The sequence below is a fragment of the Sus scrofa genome, chromosome 14 (genome assembly GCF_054392235.1).
Source record: "Sus scrofa isolate SSC_HxYL_T2T_F1_AM1 chromosome 14, Sscrofa_HxYL_maternal_Yorkshire_Landrace_v2.0, whole genome shotgun sequence".
NCBI lineage: Eukaryota > Metazoa > Chordata > Mammalia > Artiodactyla > Suidae > Sus > Sus scrofa.
The window spans coordinates 69,245,691-69,256,654 of NC_139396.1; the positions used below are offsets into that span (position 1 = coordinate 69,245,691).

Genomic DNA, 10,964 nt, shown 5'->3' on the forward strand with positions numbered 1-10,964 from the left:
GTAAAAGTTATGTTTACACTATAGTCTATGAAATGTGCAATAAATAGCATTATGTCTAAAAAAACAATGTATATACCTTAATTTAAAATTATTTTACTGCTGGAGTTCCCATTGTGGCACAGCAGAAATGAATCTCACTGGCATCCATGAGGACGTGGGTTTGATCCCTGGCCTTGCTCAGTGGTTTGAGGATCCAGTGTTGCCATGAGCTATAGTATAGGTTGCAGATGCAGCTTGGATCTGGCATTGCTGTGGCTGTGGTGTAGGGCAGCAGCTGCAGGTCCAATTTGACCCCTAACCTGGGAACCTCGAGAAACTTCCTGCGACGAATGCAGCCCTAAAAAAGCAAAAACAAATAAAATAAAATAATAATTATTATTTTTTTTTCTTTTGTCTTTTTGCCTTTTCTGGGGCCACTTCCACGGCATATGGAAGTTCCCGGGCTAGGGATCTAATTGGAGCTGTAGCTGCCGGCCTACGCCAGAGCCACAGCAACTCGGGATCTGAACCGTGTCTGTGACCTACACCACAGCTCACGGCAACACCGGATCCTTAACCCACTGAGCAAGGCCAGGGACCGAACCCGCAACCCCATGGTTCCTAGTCAGATTTGTTAACCACTGAGCCATGACGGGAACTCCTAAAATAAAATTATTTTACTGCTAAAAAATGCTGTCATTTGAGCCTCAGCAAGGCATAGTAGTAACACCAGAGATCACTGATCCCCAGATCACCATAACAAATGTAATAGTAATGAAAAAGTTTGAAATATTGCAAGAACTAGTAAAAAATGATAAATTGAGCAAATGCTCTTGGGAAAATGGCACCAATAGGCTTGCTAGAGGCAGGGTTGCCACAACCTTCAATTTGTAGAAAACACAGTGTCTATGAAGCACAGTAAAGTGAGACACAAGTAGTATTTTATTTAATGGCTGTGTAGTGTGCAGATATATGCACTTAGTATAATTTAATTTTTTGGTTAACTATTTCGTTTTCTTTTTTTCTATTTAAAAATACTCTGATGAACTTACTGATAAATTTTTAGTAGGTTCACAATTATTTTATTGGGATACATTCTTAGAAGTAGAATTGCTGGCTCAAAAAATTTACAGTTTTAAATCAGATGTTAGTCTTTGATTTTTTTTGTTAAAATATTAAAGAAATTTTATTTTTGCTTTTTTCTTTTTAGGGCCATACCCACAGCATATGGAAGTTCCCAGGCTAGGGGTTGAATCAGAGCTACAGCTGCTGGCCTACACCACAGCCACAGCAATGCCAGATCCGAGCCGAGTCTGTGACCTACATCACAGTCCGTGGCAACGCCGGATCCTTAACCCACTAAGCGAGGCCAGGGATCAAACCTGTGTCCTCCTGTATACTAGTCAGATTCATTTCCGCCGAGCCATGGTGGCTACTTCTGTTTTCTTACTTCAATATGGCATTTCCTTAGAATTTCCAGGGTAGGATTATTGAGTCAGAGGTCTTGATAGAAATTGAGGGTCTGTTCTCCAGATTACCCTTAATAATACCAACAATGAACACTTGCTAAATGACTGTTATCTGCAAAGAACTATATGTTAAGGGCTTTTTATTGCATGATGTCATTTAAATCTCACATCAACTCATTTAACAAAAGAGGAAACTGAGGCCCAGATAGGTGAAGTGGCTTGTCCAGGGCCACACAAACAGGGCCGAAGATCTGGCTTATGTTGAAGTCCTTGCTTCCAGTGACACCACCTTAACCTTCCCAGTCCCTGGTTCCCAGTGGAGCATTAGCTCCTAACCAGGAATCCGAGGGAACCAAGAAGTCAGAGGCCCTGGTGATACAGACTACAGTGCATGCCTCTGCCGAGTACAAGCACCCACAGCCACCAGTAATGCTTTTTGCCTGCTTAGTCCCAGGAACAGAAACCCACCTAATGTGAAGACTTGTGTTATATACAGGAAGGCCAGAGGGTCAGTCTTTGGGATTGTACTGAATGAGGTGGTGGTTCCTGATGAAACAGTTGCACCTTCCTGGGTAAGGCAGCCTTGATCCCAAGAGCCCTCAGACTCAACCATGCTGCTCTGAGTCAGGCAGTTCTGCACCAAGAAAATGGAGCACAGTTGTTTTCCTTCCCTATAGGTTTTCTGTCTCATTGAGTTGGCTGTCAGGCTTTATAGGTAATGCTGCCTTGTAAGAAGTTTGGAGCAGTAGAGATTGGGAGTAGCCACTCTCAGGACTTGGAGAAGACTCACAAAGGAAGGCCAGCCACCTCTTCATGGAATGCAGTTGGCCCATCATTTTTCTTTTTTTAATTTTTTAGAATAATTTGTTCTAAAAATCTACCCAGAGATGTGAGGGAGGAGAGGAATTTTTTAAAGATGTGCAATTTTTAAGAATGTGGGTTTTCAGACTGTATTGACTAGTTTTAGATCTAAACTCTGCTCCTTCCTAGATTTGTGATCTTGGTCAAGTTATTTCCCCTCTCCAAGCCTCAGTTTGGTCATCTGTAAATGTGGGTGATGCTGATGTGAGAATTAAATGTGATTTGAGTGTCCTAGTGCTTTACACAATGCCCAACACAGTTGGCACTTAAAAAATAGGAGTTGACCTATTTACAATATTATAATTTCTACCAAATCTTTTCATGTGAAAGATGATGCAGTGTAGAACATGTTATAGAGGGAAAAAGCTGAGGATGATCCCAAACTGCTGACAGTGGTTATTGGCAGGAGGGGTTGTAAAGTGGGAGGTGAACAAGGAGACCTCTGTAATATATGAATTTCTCAAAAGCATATCTTTTGCAATCAGAAAAAATATATTGAATTTTTAAATTTTCTGTAATATTAAAGGAAAAATTTGAGGGAAAATACTTATCCATACTTTGCCACATATCTGCATATTGTCATATACTTGCAACCATGGCATCGGAACAGTTTTGTGAGATAACTTGGTCACAGGGGTTTTTCTGTGTTGCTGCATAATTAGCGTAATGTTCTTTGAGAGGATGTACCAAGATTTTGATCATGACCTCCATTGTTGGCTAATCAGGGTTCCACTTTTTTGCTGTTACAGACATTGTGTAGCTTGTCCTGAAGTTCCCTTGTAATTGGGCATAGAACTTATTGCCAATTTGGCTGTTTTAAAGCACATAGAAAATTTTAACTGGCTGTTGTGGGAGTCTGGGAAAGCCAGAGCCCTGAGATCCCTTACTTATCAGCAGAGTTTTACATTGGGCTAGAGCCAGTCCCTCCCCTTGATGGCTAGAAGTGCAGAGGGCCACCAGGGTTCCTCTACCTTGGGATCTAGATGGGAGGAAAAGAGGGTAGGAAGGAGAAGCATGTGCCACACGTAAAGTGACACATTTGACAGATGCAGGAGAAATGTGTTTATTGTTCTGAACTTCATTTATTCATTTCAGGGATTTCAAGGGTTTGGATTTGGAGATGGTGGCTTCCAGATGTCTTTTGGAATTGGGGCATTTCCCTTTGGGATATTTGCCACAGCATTTAACATAAACGATGGGCGACCTCCTCCAGGTAGGACCCTATTCTCTTCGTCATTTTTCTTGAAGGATCCTTGGAATTTGGCAGTATGTAGGTTACTACATGGATAATCGGCCTTTGCAAAATGTGCTAAAATCTTTTCCGATTACTAGTAGACATAGTAATGATGTTGCAACCTTACCAAGGATAAGGCACGTTCAGAGTGCTTTCCATTATAAGCGTGGGATCCTTACCATAAGCCTGTGGGACTTTAGCTCCATTTTATAAACAAAAAATGCTCAGTAATTTTTCCCAAGACATAAAATGAAAAAGCATAGGAGTTCCCTTTGTGACTCAGTGGAAACAAATCTGACTAGGATCCAAGAGGATGCAGGTTCAATCTGTGACCTCGCTCAGTGGATTAAGGATCTCATGTTGCCATGAGCTGTGCTATAGGTTGCAGATGCGGCTCGGATCTGGCATTGCTGTGGCTGTGGTGTAGGCCAGCGGCTACAACTCCGATTTGACCCCTAGGCTGGGAACTGCCATATGCCATGGGTGCGGCCCTAAAAAAAAAAACCGTAAACTGTGTGCCCTGAGTAAAAGCCTAGTCCTAGGCACGAACCCCCCACTTTGACCATGAGGGCTTGGAGGAAGAGGCATCCACAGGGAGTCAAGGTCTCTATTCTCTGGCATCTCCAGCCAGCTTCCCTCAGGACACATGTGGGCCTGGTCCTAAGCCCCAGCTCTTTGGGAACTCTGCCTTGGTCTGCCATCCACTGCTACCTTTCTCCCTCCAGCCAGTGTGAGACTGTCAGTGGCATTTGGTATAGAGCAGGGTGGCGAGGTGGGGGCCCTGGGCTCAGTCATGATCTGAGGCCCGGGCCCAGATTCTGACCCTGGAGCCTTTAGAGATGCTGAGGTTGGTTGAGCTCTGCTTGCACTCACCGGGGCCTCATGTGGGCTGAGCACAGTTGAGGTACAGAGGGACCAGTGCATGGCTCCTGGCCAGGGGTTTATGCTCTGGGGACAGTAACCTCTCCTGAGCGATCCCATTTGTCCCCTGTCCCCACCATGGTGCCTGACACACAGCATTCAGTCGATAAGTCTTTGTTGACTGCTGGCTGCCTGACTCCATCAGAGATCTAAGAGGGGAACAGTAAAACACCAAGAGGTCATGGGACTGCCCTTCCTTACTTCAGAGGTTTCCCTTTGTTCACATAGGGTTTGCTCAGAGGGAAGAGACCCCACAGGGCAGGGTGTGTTCTGCTCTAAAGGAGGGACAGGGCCCCATGGAAGCAGCAGGAATCTGCCTGGTAGCTTGTTTCCATCCAACCTAGCCTAGGGCTCACCCTGGTTTCCCCATGTAAACAGAATTCCGCAGCCAGGCTGGACTCTGGATCAGTTTACCCCCTGCTACAGCTAAAGACAGTTTTCTGTTGTCATGTTTGGACAGTTTGCCCATCTGGGATATAGATTCTTTTAACTCTTTCCCATGGTCAGGACAAGGAGTTCATATTAGCTTTTCTCAAAGCAGAAAGAAGTGGAAATCCAAGTTCTTAGCCCACCTCTGCCCCTAGTTTGTTATGCAAGAGGGAGACAGGTCGTTTTGCCTGTCTGGGGCCTAGTTTTCGCCTCTGGAAAGGGAAGGTGCCCCACTCAGGGCTCCCTGAGACCCCACCTGGCCCAACAATGCCAGAATCTAGAGACTCCATGACTTAGGAGGCAGCATGCTGAGAGGCTAAGAGCACAGCTCTGTGGCATCCCCCACTAACTCATGGACCTCCAGGTCTCTGGCAGGTCCCCACATACCTGTGCTTCAGTAAGGACTTATATATACAAAATGGATAATAATACCAAGCAATAATGTATATATACAAAACAGCACATAAAAGATGCCCAACAAACAGTAGCTTTTCTTTTTCCAAGACTTTCCAGTTCTATTTGCACCTGCAGGCCAAACCCTCTTAGAATAAATGGGAGACTTTGTCCTCATTATTGTATGATTCCATATGTTTTCATAATTCTGGTTTTGTTTTGTCTAAGATTATTTGGAGTTTGGAAATATTTTTTTGTTTTGGCCATGCCCATGGTATATGGAACTTCCCGGGCCAGGGATTGACCCCATTCCATAGCAGAGACCCAACCTACTTCAGTGACAACCCCTGATCCTTAACCCACTGTGCCACAAAGGAACTCCTGGAAATCATTTTAGTGAGCAGGATTGTTGTAAAGTGATGAAGGCTGACACTCTCGACCTCTGACTCTGGAGGGCAGTGTGCACAGCTGTAGCATTCTCACAACCTCTTCTCCCTCCTGTCCCTCCAGCTGTCCCTGGAACGCCCCAGTATGTGGACGAGCAGTTCCTGTCACGCCTCTTCCTGTTTGTGGCCCTGGTGATCATGTTCTGGCTATTGATTGCCTAATGGTGAACTCCCAGCCTACATCCATGGCAGGGCCTCCGGATTGGTGACACGCCACCCTCACTCTTGATGTTTGACTTCCTGGCTGATCCTGACCCCTGGAATAGGGGGTTAGTAACATGTTAAGGAGTCTTCTCCATCAGAGCTTTGAGACTGAAGATCAGTTGTTGAGGACCCTGGAGTATTGCCACTGCTGTAAACACCCTGCTGTAACCTCAGGCCTTGGCACTGAGTTGTGTCTCATGGGTTACACCGTGGAATCCTGTTCCAGCCAGCTCAGTAGGTCCTGACTCTGCACAGGGGAGAGGCAGGAGAGAAACTGTCAGTACAATTTCACCTGAGTTTAATAATGCAACAACAAATGGATGAACCAAATAGTACTTGCAGAAACTCTTTTTTCATCTCTTTAAATACCCCTTGGTAAGTGGCCTCTGAAGTCATCTAGAAAGGTTCCCCTTCCAGATCCCAGTGCTCTTCTGTCCTCTTTCTTCCTCCTCTTCCTCAGCAGAGATATGAGAAAGTGCTGGCCTATGAAGATCATAGTTGAAGCAGCTGGCGCTGGAGTTGCTTTGTGAATTCACCAGAGACCCTAAGATCTTTTGTTGCATCTGGGCCATGCTCAGTGTCTCTGGCTCCAGAGTGGTTTGAATGACCCCAGGTTTCCTGGCGTAGGTTATCCCCAGAGACATGTGGCTTCACTCACGGGTTTCCCATCAACTTTCCCTCCAAAGCTGTGCACATCTGCCAGGGGGCACCCAGCCTGGACAACTGCCGAAGCAGGGACGACTGCGCATTATCAAAGACCTGCCATTGGGACCCAGGTGGGATTCAGGGCCCAGATGCAGGAACAACTGAAGCAGCAGCCCTGTCCCCTAGGCCACAGAAGCTCCAGGTGCATCCTCTCTGGACCCCTCAAAGATACTGGGGGCCTTGTTGAGTCACCCCAACTGCATGTTGAAGACCACCCTCCTCAGAAACCTAGTTGTCCTTAATGAAGAGGCAGAGAAGGGGGAGACCAGTGTGTGACCCTGATTTGGGTACAGCGTGGAGACCCCTTGTGTGCTAAAACTAGGGAGCGTGTGACTCAGAGCAGGCAGCCTCAGCGTGATGATAGGATGCAGTCTTCCTGTGGATGTCCTCCCTTGGAAACTTCAGGGAAATCATTCTTCCCAAGCTCTTGATTTGTTTTTCAACATCTCATGTGTTTTCCTCCAAATCTGATCAAGGGAGTGTGGTGCCGGCAGAAGGACAGTTTACTTGGTAGAATGGTTCTCGCTCTGCTGGTCTGGCCTCTTCCTAGAAATCTAGCCTCCTCCAGGAGACCCTGAGGTTGAGAGGAGATGGGATTACTCTGGGGGCCACCTGACACATCACCAGTCCACACTGCTCCTGGTTTACCCCTAGCAATAGCCAGCAAGTGTTCAAAAGCGCCCCCTATCTGTTTTTTCCAGATATGGCTTGCACAGTGTGTAGAAACCAAAACTTTTGAGAAAGATGAGGGAAGCCTTTCTCCCTTCTCCACAGCCCCCGCCCCTTTTCTCTTATACCTTTCAATGCCAGAGTTCAGTGTTTAAACAGACAAAATATAAGTATTGAATAGGTGGCTCATTTACCAAATCCATTTGGTAGGAATAAGCCACCAGCTTTACGATGTGCCTGATGGATTTTAAACATTCTCCAGGCACCTACTCAAGAGTGCTTTTTTATCACCTTCTAGAAATACCCAAAGTCTGAGGGGCCCTGGAGTATCTCAGTGCAGGGAGAGAGGACTTCAGTGAGATGAGTAGTAGGTAGGAAGACGAATAACTTGGACCCTTTAACCGAGTAGAGCGAGCCCAAGAGAGCTCCACCAGCAAAGGCACCATAGGAACCTGCCAGCAAAGCCAGGTTGGCCTTGTGCCCTTTAATTTTGAAACTTGCAGGCCCCCACTCACCTCCTGCCAGGAGCTGGGGCAGAAGAGCCAATTTGGGACTGCTGGCCCAGCCCCGACAGAGAGCTCCCTTCCCACCACCCTCTGCAGGCTCCCACACCCCTCCTGCCACCTTTATGGATTAGGACCGGGTCCCAACCACAGTCAGAAAATGACACCATGTACAGTGGCACATCTTGACCAGTCACTAATTTTCACTGTTGTGAAAGTGATTTGAGTAGAATTAAACAAGTGGTTTTACATAACTGTGAGCTATGCACTTATTGTCTGGGTCAGGGGAATGGGGGGAATGGATTGGGGACTAGTCACACTGGTCTGGATGAAAGTCTTCACACATCCACAGTTAATTAGAAAGGAGGAGTATAGGCTGGAGGCCTGTCTTCCTACACAGACCCACTCAAGGTGTGCCCTGTCTGACAGGCAGACCCAGTCCTGATAAGTGTGAAATTCCAGAGCTTGCAGGCTGCCACCATGGAGCTTATTAGCTTGTGGCTAAAAAGAGCCTTGAGTACAGTCAATGTCAGCATCTTTCCCCGTGTTGTATCACAGGGGCAGGTGGGCCTCCAGCCAAGCCCTCTCCCCGGAGGAGGGAACGTGCTATGTGAGGTCCCTCAGTAGCAGAGTGTAAGATAGAAGATGGTGAGATTACAAGCCTGGTCCAGCCTCAGGCTCCCCAGCACACCTGGTCACCCCTCTGAAAGGAGCTTTTTTCTCCCTCTTGAACTTTGTCCTAACAGTTATCAAGCTGAATAGTGCCAGTGCAAAGGTAAGGTAACTCCAGGAATTCAGAAGGCCAATAAGAAAAGGAAACAAGACACACAAGTAGAACAGGACAGTAAGGCCTGCGTGTACTAATTGACCAGCTCCAGGTCTAGTCCTAATTCACCCCACCTCACAGTGTTCCTCTCCCCTACACTTTTTGGAAGCAAATTCTAGTCATATGTTACTAAGCATTTAAATATCCATCTCAATAGGATTTTTAAAAATATAACCAAAATACTTTTATGTGCCTTTAAAAATTGATAATTCTGGAGTTCCCGTTGTGGCGCAGTGGTTAAAGAATCCGACTAGGAACCATGAGGTTGCGGGTTCGGTCCCTGCCCTTGCTCAGTGGGTTAACGATCTGGCATTGCCATGAGCTGTAGTGTAGGTCACAGACGCAGCTTGGATCCTGTATTGTTGTGGCTCTGGCATAGGCCGGTGGCTGCAGCTCCGATTAGACCCCTAGCCTGGGAACCTCCATATGCTGTGGGAGCGGCCCTAGAAAAGGCAAAAAAAAAAAAAGTTTTAATATCTTCATCTATCCAGTTATCATTCAGATTTTCTTAGTTGTCACATAATTTTTTTGTACAGTTTGAGTTGAGAACCAAATCAGATCCATACGTTGCTATTGGATGTCTCTTTTCTAAATCTCGTACATCCTTAGAATCCTCTTGTACCTCTTTTCTTTCCCTTGCAGTTTATCTGTTAAGGAAAGCAGTTTATTTGTCCTGTTTAGTTTCCCACAGCTGCACTTTTGCTCTTTTTTTTTTTTTTTTTTTGTCTTTTTGTTATTTCTTTGGGCCGCTCCCGCGGCATATGGAGGTTCCCAGGCTAGGGGACGAATCGGAGCTGTAGCCACCGGCCTACACCAGAGCCAGAGCAACGCTGGATCCGAGCCGCGTCTGCAACCTACACCACAGCTCACAGCAACGCCGGATCGTTAACCCACTGAGCAAGGGCAGGGACCGAACCCGCAACCTCATGGTTCCTAGTCGGATTCGCTAACCACTGCGCCACGACGGGAACTCCAACTTTTGCTCTTTTCATCACTGTGCTATTAACAAACTCTTACTCTTGTATTTCCCATAAATTGGTTGTTAAATCTAGAGGCTTGGCCAGATTCAGGCTTAATTTTTTTTTTTTCTAAGACTGTCATAAGTTACTTGTTGCATCATATCAGGGGACACATAAAGTCTGGTTGTCCCTCTTTGTGATGTTAGCAGCTCTTACCATTGTCTAGAACAGCACTGTCCAGTAGTTTTCTGCAATTGTGGAGATGTTCTCTGTCTGCACCATGCCACACAGTAACCACTGTCATGATTATCAGACACATGAAATGTGGCTAGTGGACTGAAGAACTGAATTTTTGGTTCTATCTCATTTTAACTTAAATAGTCACCTATGGCCGGTGGCTACCATACTGGACAGTGCAGATTTAGATTAATTCACAGGGGTTGTGAAATGATATAATTGAAAATAATATTGTGTGGAAGAGATTAGAAATAAGACTGCACTTCTGGCAGAGTGGGACCACAGAATTACAGGGAACAGGGGAGCAGTGGGTGAGGAGAGAGAGCTGGTGGTTGTAGGAATGGCAAGAGTGGTACAAGGACAGAATGTGTTCAGGAAAAAGCAAGAGTCCTGGAGTAGGGAGAGAAAGCTGAAAGGTGAGATGTTAGCTCTTCAGGGCCTAGTTTGGCTATTATTTTGTAGGCAGTGGGGAGCTATTGTAGATTTTTGAGCAGAGGGGTGACATAATTCTGGAAGATTAATCAGTCCATTTTAAGGTAGGGTGATTCAGGATGGGGAGAGATTAGAAGTCCAAGACTGGTTTGGTTTGAAGCACATAGAAAGGACACTGGGAGTGTCTGGCCATGGACCAGCAGACTGGTTCCCTCAGAATGGCAGAGCATGAACCTTAAAGTGGCTGTCAGTGTCCAGGTTCTCAATTCCATAGGCTCAGAGAGTTGATTGTGCGTCTGCAGGATCTGGCCTCAAGGACTGACAAAGCCATGGGGAGGGAATCAGACTGTGGGCAGTTGACTTGGTGCTAGGAACTCAGGAGGCCTTTTCCCTGCCCAGCCCTTTTCTGCCCTCCAGAGCTCCCCTTGAGTTCACAAGTGATTTTGAATGTTCCTTGTGTCCATGTTGAAAAGACAATTCTGGGTTATATCATTTCTACAAAGTGCTCTTCTCTTCCTTAACATATCAACTTGCCTTCTCAGAGTTACCTGAACTTCCCTGGGGTGGGGATAGGGGAACTTGAGAGAATTGTTTATCTCTCCAGTCCCTGCTAGTGAAGACTGTGAGGCTGGAGGTGTGAAAACAATGGAACAAGACAGAGTGAAGAGGGAGAAGAGACAGATTTGGGTGCTTTGCT

The 10,964-nt window shown here is 46.1% G+C and overlaps 2 protein-coding genes across 10 annotated transcripts in view; both read left to right on the forward strand.

Moving 5' to 3' along the window:
* The window catches only part of RNF185 (ring finger protein 185), a 33,290-nt gene extending 25,223 nt beyond the window's left edge, over positions 1-8,067 (forward strand). For all 8 annotated transcript variants that reach the window (XM_005670858.4, XM_084993859.1, XM_084993863.1 and 5 more), the window contains 2 exons: positions 3,405-3,522; positions 5,797-8,067. In XM_005670858.4, the coding sequence (XP_005670915.1) occupies positions 3,405-3,522; positions 5,797-5,894 (216 nt within the window). In that variant the 3' untranslated portion in view covers positions 5,895-8,067. The remainder of the gene's footprint in view (positions 1-3,404; positions 3,523-5,796) is intronic.
* The window catches only part of LIMK2 (LIM domain kinase 2), a 62,038-nt gene continuing 57,070 nt past the window's right edge, over positions 5,997-10,964 (forward strand). For both annotated transcript variants that reach the window (XM_084993845.1, XM_084993849.1), the window contains exon 1: positions 5,997-6,311. The gene's annotated coding sequence lies outside the window, so the exon portion shown is untranslated. The remainder of the gene's footprint in view (positions 6,312-10,964) is intronic.